Source organism: Alosa alosa, chromosome 4 (genome assembly GCF_017589495.1).
Source record: "Alosa alosa isolate M-15738 ecotype Scorff River chromosome 4, AALO_Geno_1.1, whole genome shotgun sequence".
In the NCBI taxonomy this organism is placed as follows: Eukaryota; Metazoa; Chordata; class Actinopteri; order Clupeiformes; family Clupeidae; genus Alosa; species Alosa alosa.
Genome location: NC_063192.1, coordinates 16,545,239 through 16,561,959, shown reverse-complemented (window position 1 = coordinate 16,561,959; position 16,721 = coordinate 16,545,239). Strand labels below are relative to the sequence as shown.

General features: G+C 41.5%; 1 protein-coding gene across 2 annotated transcripts in view; it reads right to left on the bottom strand.

Annotated features, from left to right (window-relative positions):
- Positions 1 to 16,721, bottom strand: part of LOC125293548 (cation channel sperm-associated protein 3-like) — a 59,739-nt gene that overhangs the window by 32,495 nt on the left and 10,523 nt on the right. For both annotated transcript variants that reach the window (XM_048241511.1, XM_048241512.1), the window contains exon 6: positions 5,114 to 5,233. In XM_048241511.1, the coding sequence (XP_048097468.1) occupies positions 5,114 to 5,233 (120 nt within the window). The remainder of the gene's footprint in view (positions 1 to 5,113; positions 5,234 to 16,721) is intronic.

The following is a 16,721-nucleotide window of genomic DNA, read 5'->3' as shown; positions in this document are numbered from 1 at the left end:
CGGGATTGATGGTCGACGATGGAATAAAGATCACCCTGTTTTTTACTGAACATCGTGTCTGCGCGTTACTGGGGAGCTACAGTGTGTCTTTGCCTAAAACACACGTGCATACCGTAAATCCGCAAATTTACAGGCTGGACCCCAAATAAGCCGGGGTAATAATTGCCTACATTGTTTCAATTTAACTCAATGAAATAAAAGAGCTTTTCTTAATATTTTATATTGTTGGTTGGTTTAATACTGTTGCCAATGAAAAGTCACTGTCCTACACTAGGTTTCCAACATGTCGCTTTCAAGCTACCACTCGCTTGCTGTCCTCTTCTGAGCTTGCCAGAGGCTGAAGCAGAACCAGCCTACATTTACACAATTGTTGCGGCGAGGCATTCCAGCCTTCGAATTTAATAAAAAAGTAAATCATGCATTCCGGTAATTAAAAAAAACAAACTCAATTTAGGCTACCGTAAGCCTACGCAATGAGGTTTCCATTACAGCACAGCGCACGCTAAATGAATGAATGAATGAAAGCGGATGCCTTGTCTCGCAATAAACAGCGGGTGGAAATCCCGACACTATTTCAACTACATGAAACTTAACAGTGAACCATCAAATATCGAAATGCATGTCTCACAATAAAAGAGAAGGCAATAAAACGCACGTTGATTCGTCAAGCATAACGTGTGCTGCTAAATATTTTTAATTTTACACCTTCAGTGTTTTCCATACATTGACTAATCTGTGGCAGGGCACCACAAAATCAAAACCGGCCACCACACATTGATGTTCTATGTTGTAGGACTACTATTTAAATTAAAGATAAGATAATTTCATTGAGCTGCACTTTTTACTCACACAGCCTTTCCTCGCCCCGCCCGCTCTCGCTCTTTCCTCGCCCCGCCCGCTGCTCCTCTGCATATGTGCATTTAACAAAATATTCACGATTGTTTAAGGGTTGTTGTTGCCACATAAAAGCACTGCATAGAACACAGTGGGCTAAATTGCTATTAAATCCGCTTAGCATCGTGACCATGCTGCACAAATTTGTTCAAAACTGCTGCATTAAAGTTAAAGTAAACTCTGCTAAGGTCTTATCACAACATAGTACATTGAGGAGACTAAACTAAGTTAAGTTAGAGTATGCAATCAAGCAGTATCTCAAAGCTAACGTTAGAATACTGTTTGGATGTCAAGTTTAGCATGCTTACTTGCAGCTGCTTGTATTCGTTACTCATGCAGGGGCGCATTTTATTGACTCTGAATGTTTGCAAAATCCCGATGTAAATGGTAAAGTGTCCAAGACTAAAAAAAGTGCTTGTCCAAAGGAGAAGAACGAACCGTTATTTGAACTAACTACGTTCTGAATTGCATCCACACATCAGCAGCCTTTTAACTGTGTTAATGTTAATAGCAAGGATTCCCACACAAACGTCTTAAAATGGCACTCAATTAGACATACACTACTGAACTTTATTGAATGCTACCTCTGACTAAGAATGCATTGCTTTGCACTTGTATAGTCTTTTATTTTGAAATCTTAAGAGCAATAAACATATATTGCAATGTTAAAGAATTCATGTGTTTTCATTCAGATATGTAAATAAACATGTATAAGTTGCTATTAGTGAATTAATGGGGAGATAATCGATAATCAAATCGAATCAAAATCGAATCGGACTGAAAAAATGAATCGTTAGATTAATCGATGCATCAAAAAAATAATCGCTAGATTAATCGTTTAAAAAATAATCGTTTATCCCAGCCCTACCGGCCATAATTTGAGGATTTACAAGTCTGTCTCCTAAACATTCCTCACCCGTTCATCCAGACATGCATGAAAACATTTGAAAACAAAACTCAGCCATAGATTATTTTGAGAATGATGACTTTCTCTTTAACATTGTCCTAACTGTTAAAATGAGGCAGATATGACGAGGCATTGCAACAATGTTTACAGAGATACACTGTAAGGTTGGCTGCAAAGATTATGCAGACTGTTGCAATTGACTGACATTCGCGCACACACACAGGGATGGATTACTGCACGGGCCTACCAGGCCCAGGCCCAGGGGCCCAAGGGCCCTGAAGCCCAGGCCTTTGCATGGAATCATTGCCTCAATATCAACAAATCAGGATGTAGGCTATGAATCTGATTGAATTTAGTATTGGCCATCCCCAAAATGCACCAGAATACAGGAAATCACATCAAACAAATGTAAAAAATTCTGGGGGAGGACCCCCCCCCCCCCCCCCACACACACATATACGACAATTAGTGGGGGGCCCTTAATACATCTGGGCCCAGGGGCCTGAAAGTTCATAATCCGCCCATGCACACACACACACATTATCGAAATCATACGCTGGACACTTTAGGCTATAGTCTTTTTACATGGGTTTATTACCACACTTTAATAGTGGTTAGTGTAAACCGGGACATTTTAGCGTTCCGACAGGCTTTTGTCGGGACTCGGGACACACAACTCAAAAAGTTATTTTAAACATGCATCTTTTTTTCCCTCACGCTCTCTCGGAGGTAGCCTGCCGAGCATTTGCTCTGCTGCCGGTTTGTCCCTCCATATAACCCAAAATGCTTGATTACATTGCATTCTACCGAGGTGAAGTTAGTTTGATATTTGATATTCGGATATTCGACAGATATTCAAAAAAAATGTATCGGCGGTTTCACCCGTGTTTGCAGACAATGTACAAACAGATGACCTGTCTACTTGCTCCCAGCCGACCTTAGGGACCGTCTAAAAAGTACCTTCTGAATTACCTTCATAGTCTTTTTTGTCAATAGCTTTGACATCATGTGACCTAGTGACTCCAATCCAATACAAAATAGTACAGAAGGTACTTTTTAGACGGTCCCTAAGGTCGGCTGGGAGCAAGTAGACAGGTCATCTGTTTGTACATTGTCTGCAAACACGGGGTGAAACCGGCCGCATAATTTTTTTTGGAATATCTGTCGAATATCCGAATATCAAATATCAAACTAACTTCACCTCGGTTTGCATTCTCCACATTTTTAGCTAAACTTTCATGTACCACATCAGCATTTTTGTTCAGTGAACCTTTTGTAAATTGCTTTACAATTGGAGTGAATGGACTTGCCGCCATTCAGTCCTTCGTCTTCATTAAGATTCCCGGTAGAATTCTCAATCTTTTTGGCCTCTATGTGTCCAGTTACATAGTCTATCTTTTCTTGGTCTTGGATTTTGTGAAATAAACTAAATAAGTGCGATTTAGGGTACGTTCAGACTAAGCGTCTTTTTCTCAGCTGCCTGCGTCCGTTTTACATTATAACCCTATGGAGTAGACCGTGTTTTCAAAAAAGTCGTCAGCTTCTTTTTAAACGCGACTGCAACCGTCTTTTTCTGCAGCTCAGAAGTGGAGAAATGTTCAACTTCTAGCGGAAAAACGCCATACGTCATGCTGTCTTTTTTACGGATAACCAATCACAAGCAGATTACCGAAACCTGTGGTTTCCCATGACAACCAAGTAAAAAATGGAGAAGGTGACAGAACACCGGTCGAGAGGTTTGTTTTAGTGTCTGAGCATAGGGAATTGTTTGACATGACTTCACAACTTTACCATAACATACCAAAAGCAATAGCCAACGTGAGTTTTCTCTTCCGCAACATTTTTACCCACACGTAACGTTAGTGACTTTTTCTATCGCAAAAAGACGCTTCCGGCTGATTTTTGGAACAAAAGTGCTGGCAGATTTTTTTTTCAAACTGAAAAAGCGGTCTGCATAACTTCTTTTGTCCCTTATAGTCTGGTGCAACTTATATAGACCCTTTCAACAATAAAAACAAAAACAATGCTTGAACATTCTATTTGATTCCCAAACTACTTCCTCTGCATTAAGATAACATATGGAATGTTAAAACGGAAGCCTTGTGGGGCCAACTATGATGCTGATAATGGAACTCTCTTGAAAGGGTCTATATGTTGTTCATGAGGCATTTTTATATATTTTATTTATAGTCTGGAAAATACAGTGTGTGTGTTTGTGTGTGTGTTTGTGTGTGAGTTTCCGCCAGAAAAAAATTGGAAAAAACTGGAGACAGGCTATGTAGCTTAAAGAATGACATAATCAGGCTGAATAGAATGCAACATGTTCATTAGCCTAACTTACGTAAACATGTCTAACAAGATCTAGCCAGTATGTATGTTTTCATGGACAGCAAGAGTCCGCTTCGTTCATTGTTTTAAAAAGGCTACGGTGTTTGTTGCTGCTACCCACGTTATCTCCAGTGGTTCCACTGTTTAACTTGCACAGATGCGCACACACAAGAATGAGCGCTCACACCACTACCCCCTAAAGCTATGCCTCTTTATTTGATAACAATAAATTAAGAAATGTTTCCTATTCTGGGAAATGTTTAGTTTCTTTTTCTTTCGGTCCGCGGTTCAATAATACCGTTTAATTGTGCCGGAAATGATCCGCGGACCAGTAATCTCCTCGTCGAGGAGGCCTAACCCTGCAGATCATAGACAGAGAAAGCATAGGCCTACTGTATGCTTTGGGTACAGAACACAGTTGCATGTCCATTGTACACGGAGAATGACAGTGTCTTGGAGCGGCTGCAACCCCGCAACTCCACTTCCAACGTCATGATTCCGACAGACACTTCTGCTTTTTATCTGGTGGTGGTGGAGCCGGGCATCTGAGGCTTCAGACGTTACCAATTTATCATCCATCGCGTCTGGCCTCTGAAAAAACCTTTAAGGCTAGTCTGCCTGGGCCTGGCCATGTTTGAACCACCTCACTCATTTGTTCGTTGTTTAACATGGACATATTAAGTGTGCACTTCCTATTTGAAATGCAGCATAGCTATGCGTGTTGTTTAATAGCTTTCAAACTGTACATTTAAAATCATAGCCAGAGGACATATTGCTTTAATATAGGCTTACATTTTAAGGCTTATTCTCAAATTCAGATTGCGTTAGGGGGACGGTATTAGCCAATTTCAATCAGACAATTTGACCGGAGAGATTTAATTTTGTCGGACATTTCATTTTTTTCCGGCCAATGTCCGGTAATTACCGGACAACGGAAACCCTGGTGTGTGTGTGAGTGTGCGCATGTGTGTGTTTAGTGTTCACCTGGGCCCGCAGCAGTTGTCTGATCTCACGCTTCTGCCTCTGGATGACTCCCTGTTTCTTCTGTGCCAGAGATGTCTCCCTCTCACTCTGGATCTCATTTTCAAAGCGCTTAGTTGCATGCTGCAAGGAGAGCACAGGGAGTCACTCACATAAGTCTTACACACAAATGTACACACGCACAAACGCGCGCACATACAGTACATACACACATGCACATACATACAAATACATGCCAAGGCTGTGTACAAAGGCCGCCTTTTTTTACAGCGCACAGAATGGACAGCTAGCAGATTGTGAGGAGATATGTGACAAATGTGTTAGAAATAGTGTAAGAAACTGCTTAGAATAACTTCCAGTAGGTTTCTCTGCTCTCTGTGACACTAGTTGGGTTGGTTACACTTTACTTGACAGTATTGACATAAGAGTGACATGACACTGTTGTGAATGTTTATGACATAACGCTTCTGTCATTAAGTGTCATTCCGTTTTTGTCATAACAAGTTAGGGTTAGGATAGGGTTAGGTTTAGGGTTCATGTGTCATGACATTGTCATGTCACTCTTATATCAATACTGTCAAGTAAAGTGTTACCGGTGGGCTTACATGAACCATTTTTTTTTGTCATTCCAATTAAACCAAATGAACATTTTGTGTCATCTGTTTACCTGGGGTACAATCTATTCCAATAGAGTCCCGAAGCCATGACGTAGCGTTGCCAAGGCAGCAATTTCACTGGATCTAAACAAATCAATCTAACCATTGAAATCGCCATAGCGGTGGCTTTCTTAATCTATTTCAATAATTTTACAACGTTTCTAAGACGTTAGTATATTTTTTTACACTGTAGGAATCACATACTACAACATATATTCATACCAACACGATCAAATTCGTGACTACAGCGTTTTATTTTAGCATGGGTTTCCTCTGTAAAAGAGACCTATGTAACTTCACAGCATGCGGTTAAAATCCTTAAATTCACGGACGTGTTTTGGCTTTATTTTTTTGGCAAAAAACGTCACTCTTAACAGCCGCCAGTCTTTGAGAAGACGTGAAATATCCACTGGAATTTTGTTTCTTTCTATTACACCTGCCAGGGAATCCGTGTTATGTGGCTAAGCTGCTGCCTAGCAGGTAAAACACGTTTAAATGGATATATTTATTTTTATTAGCTAGAAATGATGCCACATGTCTAAATTCAATGCTATTTATGCCACTTCGAAAGTTTGTTTAGATCCAGTGATTCTGCTGTCATGGAAACGCTACGTCAGACTTCGGGAGTCTATAAGGTGCTCTCAAGCATGTTAAAATCTTTGATAAGAATGGCCCATGCTGCTTGGCTCTTGCTTGAGAAGCTACAGCGGGCAATCAAATTCACTATATACATCAGGGGTTTTCAACTGATTGTGAACCAGGGACCACCATTCTGACTAATTATGTAACGCCAGGACCACCACTGAATAAAAATACTGATTCCCACATTGCAACTACTGAATCCATGGTCAGGGACCACCAGCAATGTCCTCACGGACCACTGGTTGAAAACCCCTGGCCAGTAGCGGAGATTTGGGGTCCCGGAGCCTCGCACTGGTCGGAATTTTTTTTTTTTTATATATATATATTTTTAATACAGTTTATTGACCACATATCCATTCGGAATTGTTTAGTACTTAATTGTTCAATAAAAATATATGTAGGCTGGGTTAGGCATAGTTTTTGTCTGTTTAACATTTTGTTTATAAAATGCGTCATTTCCCTCCAGAACGTAACCCTACATTACCGTCTTTGGTTCAAAGCTATGGTTCAGCCGCAAGCAATGTTCAAATATGATTAGGAAGTTTAAATCCGTTGCTTGTAAGCGGAGGGAAAGATTGGAGGTGCAGCAGAGGAGACTGTCTGTCACATCAAGCTGTGCCCCACTGACAAGGTACGTTTGCCAGGCTCAGGCCTTTTTTAAGAAGGGTGTTGAAAAATTTTAACATTGAAAAGCATGAAAAAGCAGCATGCATCGTGAGGCAGAGAAAGACTTTCTTATGACAAAATATCGCATCAGCCAAGACTATTCAGTCATTGCAGAACTCTTGAAAGCTGAGAGGCAGCAGGTGGAGAGGAATCATCAAATTGTGCTCAGACTGATTGATGCTACTCTCTTTCTTGGGAGACAAGGACTCCCATTCCGTGGACACCGAGAGTTCGCAGGAGCGCCAAGACATACCTGAGCTCCGCCCCTGCCCCTGGCTTACAGTACAATATCATTTCACGCAGCTGTGTGAATCACAGAAAGCGCATATGAAGTGGCCACTTCTAAATGGGACCCACTGCACAGTAGCTGAAGGTCTGTGGCTAAAGCAGCCATAATGAAAGTGTTTGGATACTTCACACGCACATAATGTTATTGTTTGGATACTTCACACGCACATGCTTTTTAATATCATTGACTACAACTACCAAGCTGGAATCAAGCACATCGATTACCCTCTCACACCCTAAACACGAACTTCAAACAAACAAACAAGCGTCTCAGTCTCATGCATGTATAGCCATAGGCAAAACTGTTTCAGACATACTGTAACATCCATCGCACAGAATGATTTTTGTAGCATGTGCAACAGGTACAGATACATCTTTCAAAGTGCGCTCTAAAACACACGACGAGTTGACACAAATTATTCACTTTGCCGAATTTATGCAGTCAATTACGTCGTCTCAGTCCTGGTTAGCCTACTTTACTTTGAACCATGCTCTTCCTTATTTGAAACACCTTTGAAAATAGAGGCTTGAAGTACTTTAGCTAGTGGGTGTTTGGGAATGAATGTTAGCAGATGCTTTTTGAGACTTGTGGTCTTAATGCAACATTTTACAAAGTCCTGACAGGGCCACCAAGGACTGTGAGCGAATCAACAGCAGAAAAACCTATTTAGCAAGCAGAAATGTCCCAGCCTGTTTAGGATGCTTCATAGACAGGTTACCTTTCAGGTATAGGCTATTTTCCATTAGAAAATCATCGCGTTAGCAAACGCGTTGTGACTAACTCACTTAGCTCCTGTTACTATGGTCAGAAAAGAATGAGATGACAGTCGAAAGATACAATTACAGCGCTGTTATCAATTTGCTTGGTAACGGTTTTATGGTTTTCTACAAATACTCCAATAACCAAATTGGCCTCCATCACTCAACCAATGGTAACATTATTTTACCTAGGTCCCAGGCTATTAGTCTAGTCGTAATTTCTTGGACCCAGAAATGTTGAGTACCCTAAAGTTTTATTGCAGAAATCTATAGGTCTAATGGATGGAATTTAACTTGGTTGCCTAAAGTTGCACTTTGAGCAATTTGCATAATTAGCATTTAGCAATTAATGCAAGACAGTACAGGTGAATAGGGTAAAAATATAAATAAATAGATATCACCATGAAACTTTCTCAGTTGGTTACTTATGTTAAGATGAGAAAAAAATGTATTGCATGTTTTTTTTATATTTTAATGTTTACATATGCAAATGAGGCCCTATCTCATTAAAAATGCTCGAATTTGCATACACACAAAATCAGATTGTGTGATAAAGCCAGGGTCAAAATATTTTTTCCAAGGGGTATACTTGGGGTCTGAGTTGGTAAAAACCTTTAAGGAACCTGTGGGGTGTACTACGAACCTTGATTAGTGGGTTAGCAAGGTATGTTGCGCTCAAAGCCTGGGTTAGCTGTCACACGAAAGTCGCTCTTTTAGCGTCGCTATATCACCAAGGTATCTTATGCTGGCAATCAAACCTGGTCAGGAGGAGGTTTTGTGCGAAGTTCAAACTCAAATCGTGCTACTGACCAATCAATTATCTTGGAAAAACAAAGTTATATCACATGTAAGATTCTGTCATGTATGTTACAGGGGACGCTCCGCCTATTCCAACTTTTTTGATCTCGCAGGTGCATTAAACACTGTTGCACGTGCAAATATCCCATTAATATGAACGTTCATGCCATAAAACATGTCATTACCATTGATTTATTTGGTGTTGAAAGCTAGTCACTAAAAATGAACACCCTAGATTACGCTGTCGTCCTTAAATGCGGAAGTAATCTTTTTTATTACAGGCGGTCTTGTGCGTGTCCACGTTTCACGATTGGCCAACATCATCAGAACACCGAGAACGCGCACAAAATCTGAGCTGAAAGCCTAGTTTGACAAATATACACATAACTGCGTTCGTAGTACAGTATCACCTAACTCAGTGGTTCTTAAACTATTTGTCTGGCGACCCCCCAAAAATCATGGGCCAAGTCTCGCGACCCCTTCTCTCTAACCGGCTGAATTTGGTTTCGAAATGTTGTGAGATGGGCATTGGAAGCAGAGGCAGAAAAATGTCTTCTCTCATAGGTATAGGCTATGTCAACATCAAAGGCATTATGTCAATGGCAGCCTTTGACTAAAAACTTTTACAAAAATGTCTTTAATCCAAATGCAAATCATTTTGCGACCCCTCCAATATTTTTGGCGACCCACCTGGGGGTCCCGACCCCCAGTTTGAGAACCACTGACCTAACTTATAGCCCCAGTTAAGGCTGTGTGAATCCTCGATATGTCTAGATAGCCTGGCTATGTTCAACTTGCTTCGTAGTATACCCCACTGGTCAGGAGGCAGTGTTGACCTATGGACGGATTAAGAAATTAAGTGCTCCATGCAAAATAACTATAGGCTATAACAGCATGCACACACACACAAACCCACAAGAACTATATACAAGAACTATATACAATATGCAAAATAACTATATCCAGCATGTACACGTATAAAAATGCACAATAACCATATACAAGATCTATATACAACATGCAAAATAACTATATACAGTCCAGCATGCACATACACACAAACCCACAAGAACTATATACAGCAAAAGACAGAACTTTATACAGCATGCACACAGACACACACAAGAACTTTATTCAAGAACGGCAAACAGCATGCGCACACACACGCTGTAAAATAACTATATATAGTATGCACACGCACACACATATTTAACAACAACCACACAATCCCACTCAATAGCCTTCACCATCTTCATCATTTCTTTCCTCATTCCCTTCAGTCTCATCATCTTCTTGGTCTTTATTTGTATGTAATGTGAATGGGTTGCAGCAGCGGACCTCATCCCCTTCACACTTGCAGTAGTCAGTGCAACTGAGACTTGCAGCATGGCAGCTGCAGTTTCCTTTGCTACAGGCTTTCAATGTGCTGCAGCTACAGCTGATGACATCAAGTAGATTTACTGGAGCCACTGCCTGGATGGCAAGAGCGGGCATGACATCACCTTCATTAGCCACCTCTCACCCAAACTTTGTGATGTCTCTGGCATCTGCAGGAGGCTCTCTCTGACCTGCAGCCTTCCACAATATGACCTGAAGATGAGCACGCAGTATGTGCTGCATCAGGCATTTTTGCATTGTGAAATGTTGGTCTCTCGTTTGTTTCGAATCTCTGATTGGCCACCAGTTTGCTCGAAGTGTTCATGTCACCTTTCCCCTGCTGTTTTTATCATTGGTGTGAACAGAATTATTTTCACAAACGAAGGATGGGGAAATCGTTTTTTCCCCTGAATACCCTGATTTGTATAAACATGAAAGGAGACAGTAAGGGCTGGGCGATATGGACCAAAACTCATATCCTGGTGTTTTGGGAATGAATGGCGATATACCATATTGGTATTTTAAACAAAAAGGGCAAAGTGTTTAGTTTAGTAACTCAACGTAATCACCAACAACCATATTTATTTAGACTTGTGCTGCATTATCTAAATATTCAACATTTAAACAATGTCCCGAACCTGGCATCAAGGAAGCAAAAAAGGAATACACTCACAAGATAACCACCCACTTCAAAGACAGCAGGAACGCACAAAGTCTATGGCAGGGCATTCAGGCCCTCACAGACTACAAGCCCGCGCCACAGAGCTGTGAGAGCAACATCCCTCTGCTCAACAATCTCAACCGCTTCTTTGCTCGCTTTGAAGCACAAAACAGCACTTGCCCACAGAAGACCCCTCCCCCTCTACACGAGCAGCCCCTGTGCTTCTGCCGACAGCGTGAAGAGGACACTTGCTGCTATCAACACCCGTAAGGCAACAGGCCCAGACAACATCTCAGGTCGTGCGCTGAAGGACTGCGCAGAGGAGCTTAAGGATGTCTTCACAGACATCTTTAACACTTCCCTAAAGCAAGCCATCGTCCCATCATGTTTCAAAGCTGCCACCATCATACCTGTGCCGAAGAAAACTGCTCCATCCTGCTTCAATGACTACCGCCCTGTGCCACTGACACCCATCATCATGAAGTGTTTTGAGCGGCTTGTCATGTCACACATCAAATCCATTCCCCCCCCCACCCCTTCCAGTTTGAATATCGAGCCAAACGGACCACAGAGGATGCAATCTGCTCTGCCCTCCACCCAGCCCTCACCCACCTGGAAAAAAGAGACTCATATGTGAGATTGCTGTTTATAGACTTCAGTTCTGCATTCAACACCATAATACCACAACAACTCATCTGCAAACTTGACAAACTGGGACTCAGTACCTACCTCTGCAACTGGCTACTGGACTTCCTCTGTCAGAGACCTCAAGTAGTACGTGTTGGCAACCATATCTCAAGCAGCATCACACTGAGCACCGGGGCCCCCCAAGGCTGCGTGCTCAGTCCGCTGCTCTTCACCCTGCTGACGCATGACTGCACTGCAACCAATCACATAGTGAAATTTGCTGACGACACAACTCTGGTGGGTCTCATCACCAAGGGCGACGAGACTCAATACAGGTTGGAGGTCGACCTTCTGACCACGTGGTGCAGGGACAACAACCTCCTGCTGAGCGTCCAGCAAGACCAAGGAGATTGTTGTTGACTTCCGGAGAGGTCACACCCAACACCTGCCACTGACCATCGGCGGTGCTGTGGTGGAGAGAGTGAGCAGCACCAAATTCCTGGGGTGCACATCAGTGAAGACCTCTCCTGGACCACCAACACTGCATCACTGGCGAAGAAAGCTCAGCGCCGCCTCTACTTCCTGCGGAAACTCAGGCGAGCAAGTGCTCCACCAGCCATTATGACCACATTCTACCGAGGCACCATTGAGAGCATCCTCTCCAGCTGTATCGCTGTGTGGGGCGGAAGCTGCACTGAATACAACAGAAAAGCCCTGCAGCGCATAGTGAACACAGCTGAAAGGATTATTGGTGATTCACTCCCCTCCCTGAAGGACATTTACACCACCCACCTCACCCGCAAGGCGACCACATATGTGAGTGATGCAAGTCACCCCGCTCACAATTTGTTTGATCTACTGCCTACTGTCTACAGAAGCCTGCGCTCCCGCACCACCAGACTCACCAACAGCTTCATACAGCTGTTAGGATGCTGAACTCTCTCCCCCCTCCACCCTCAGCTACATAACATCCTGGACTTTGGACCCACAATGGCTGCCTTGCACTACTCCACTTGTACACTTGCACACTTTGCAACTTGTTGTTGTTGTCCTGTTGTCCTGAAAACACAACACTTCTGCTGCTCTTACATAACTTGCACCACTATTCCACTTGCTTACTTAGGTCAAACAGAACTACCTCAGCCATTTATTGGCCTGATTTTGCACTATTATATTGACTGTCTATGCACAATTTCAACCCAATTTTGCTGCTCCTATTTCTTAATTGTATGTGCCTTCTTATTTACTCATTTATTGTTTACTTGAATGTTATGTTTTGTCTGTGGACTTAATTGGTAAAATATGTCTTGTCTTCACCGTGGGATAGTGAGAAACGTAATTTCGATGTCTTTGTATGTCTGGGTATGTGAAGAAATTGACAAAGCAGACTTTGACTTTGATCATAGCTGAACTACAGTGTTGTCCTTGTAGGAAGCGTCTATTGTCTTTCCAACCAACTTTAGATTAACTTCCAACAAAGTTACATCTCGCTGCAACGATGCGCCATCTGGTGGACAAACTACTACATAAAACCAATACTGGAAATGCAGCCAAATGATGATGAATATTTGGTTTTCCTTTAAGGTCCGTGTATCATTCGTTCATTTGATATTCAATTGAGAATCCAAATGGAAAAAACGAAAAAAGGACTTGTTTTTTCATTATTTATTTATGAATGTGATACAAACCAACAAATAATGCTTTGTTTTTCAGACTTTTGATTTCATGATCAGATCAAAAGTAGAACGTTTAAAAAACGGCCTCAGGCATTTTGCTGCATTTTGATATTTATTTTTTCCGATTCCTGTGACCCGGAAATTATTTATTGACTTCGATTGCCAGCTGCTGCTTCTGTTTTGCAGTGTTAAATCGGACTAGGCCTACGAGACAATAGATTGACCATATTGTAGGCCTACAACTGCAAAGCCTTATCATATGCATGTTACATTCATGACTTGAGCTCTCAGAGCAGTTTTGACTTGCGCGTCTTTTTTAGATGGTGAACGTAGGCCTAGTTGGACGGGCAAGACTGACAAGTAGACGGGCCTAGGCTCGCCTGAGGCTACGCCTATGGCTCGATTTGAATTATTTGCTCTGTTTGTGAAGTTGTAGCCCCTCTTTCCTTTGATCAATGTGCTTGTTGAACGATGTGTCCCTAGTTTCCCTGTCATAGCTACTGTCTTTGGTGTAATCTCACCAGAAGGCTACTGCAACTGGCTGCCTTCCAATGACGTTGGCGACAAATGATGATCTGAGCTGATAGATCTAACATCTAGGCCTACTTCCCTAACATGGGCTGATACTACATAGCCTAGGCCAGTCATTACTTCTATAATGCTTTGGGCGAACGCGATGTTCATAAACGAAACAGGCATGAGAAGGGAGACGATTTTCTGTCGATTCAACTAAACCAAGTTTGCCATCGTTGCGCAAGTCGCCCAATTTCTCGCTATAGTTGTTAGACAATATTTTCTGTCGCTTTGGGATGGCCAAAATTAAATCTAGCAACAAAGTCACTAAATTGGCAACACTGAGCACTGACAGGTCTAGACCAAGAAAGTGACTTGGATAGACTTCCAGGTCACAGAAATTGGAAAAAATAAATATCAAAATCAGTTTTGGGCCTGAGGCCGTTTTTTAAATGTTCTACTTTTGATCTGATCATGAAATCAAAAGTCTGAAAAACAAAGCATTATTTGTTGGTTTGTATCACATTCATAAACAAATAATGAAAAAACAAGTCCTTTTTTCGTTTTTTCATTTTGGATTCTCAATTGAATATGAAATGAACGAATGATACACGGACCCTTTAATCCTACTGAATTTGTAATTATGTATCGGCCGTTCTAATTGTCGATACCGATAGTATGTGCGTGCCTGTGTGTGTGTGTGTGCGAAGTGGCCCCCGGGGACCAATCCAAATTTTTTCCGTAAAAGTCTAGTGGGGCTACATACCCACCAAATTTCATGTGTCCTGGTGTTTCGGTGTCCGGGGTATCGTTGACCAAAAATTCAGGAAGTAGCGACGCTAGCGGCTGTCATAATAAAGGCCCATTCACACCAAGAACGATAACTATAAATAAATATCGTTCTTGTTAATATGAATGACGACGTTCACATATAAACTATAACGATAACGACATGAAGAACGATATCATTTGGGATCATTTTCAGAGCGATTTTCAGAGCGATAAAAAGCTAATAGCCAATCAGAACCCATCAAATTTTAACCGTCACATTCATTAACACAAGGAGAGACTTTGTTCATCGTTGTTCAGTGTGAACGCTTTTATCGTTATGGTTATAGTTATCGTTATCATTATCGTTCTTGGTGTGCATAGGGCTTAAGATTTATTATTGTGTTCAGATCCTATAGTCCTGTGTCATATAGCCATATTTAAACTGTCAAACACAGGATAAACATTTAACCTTGCAAATGGCTTTATTCTCTTTCTACAGGAGGCAAAGACGGAAGCAAGTATGGTATGAATCGCTACTATGGCAATGGCTACAAGTTAAATTAAATTCACACACCTTTTATATTATACTACCCAGTTAAGTAAACATATATGGTTGAACTGCCAGAAAAGTCAGAGAGAACTGCACACTTTATCATTCAGTTTGTTTGATACTTCTCTCTGTCTCACTGCAGGTTGATTGACAAGGCCTCAGCAAAAAGAAGTGAATTTGTGTTGATTCCCGCTTGTGTTTGTGTTGAGCTGTTTTCTGTCTGTGTGTGTCTTTATGTGCTTTTAATTCATTTGTGTGTTGATTTTTTTTTGTTCTGTTTGTTTGTTTTTGTTTTTGTGGTGTTGTTTTTATCTGACCATCCTCCTTCTGTGTTGCCCCCTAAGTGCCATGTTGTCTCTGTATCTTTGCTGAATTTGACATGAGGTCTGCTGTTTGATGGTTTCTGCACATGAAACACTAAACAGTTTTTTTTTTTACCCCAAATTTTAGACTCTTCATTATTCATTAACAAAAACACACAGTTCACTTAATAATAAGTAATTGAATACATTCAGATAGCAGTATGCACATAGTGCACTAGTGATAGTGAAAGGCGTGGGGACAGTGTAAGGTCCATCTTCCTTGGTTTTGTTGCTTTTACAGTAAATGTTCTGCAAAGCTGTCATGATGTGAGTATAAATAGACATTGTTGTGGCTGTCCTGTGAACAGCTGGTTTAGCTCAGGTGATAGACCGATAAGAATAAGATAAGAAGTGTTGCATATACAGGACCACTTGACACGTCTATCTGTGTGCAGTGTTTGACTCATCAACAGGAAACCTCAGCCCCTCCACACATACACAATGTTCTACAAACGAGTATACGCATAAACGTGTGACAGGATGTGAGCCACAGCAGACAACAACTGAAAAAAAAAAAAACTAGATGTACCGCATAGCGGTACAAAGTATGACCGCCGCTCAGTCCTGTACATCCGTTACACGAACATAAATCACACTAATCAATTTATCTCCATCTTCTACTCCATCCCTTTTGTGAAACTTTTGTGTTGTTTGGCATGCCTGTGTGTATGTGTGTGCAGGCTGCACAGAAAGTAGCCTACTGGCGCTGCAAAGTTGAATAGATTTGTAGCACTAGCCAAAAAAATTGTAGCATTGTTATAAAACCTTTAAAATCTCTAAACAATCACAAGTAGGGCAGTTCATAATAGTTCATCCATTGCAACTGGACTGATGAAAGGTCATGTACACCTGTAGGCTACATTGTATAGGGGAAAAAAAGGGCCTTCATGAAATGCGTTGCTAGACTGTTCACATGTTATTGTTTGTGGCAACGTAGGTGCCCGATAGAAATATCTTTTAATTTTGTGATTGAGATATCTACGCTCTGGCGTCCCCTCTGCGACATGTTCACCCCTCAGTTTCAGAGCTATTCTAAATGCAAAAATGCATAGAGGGAGTGACTGTTAACAAACTAGATCTTGGAAAGCTGTTAGCTCTCCTAAGCCCTACTGTATAAGCTGGGCCTATTACACAACATAAATTGTCACTAGGCTATGCTGGCGAACCAAATAAAATCTCCTTTGGGAACCAATGGCTTACAGCAGGGGTTTTCAACTGATTGTGAACCAGGGACCACCATTCTGACTAATTACGTAGTGCCAGGA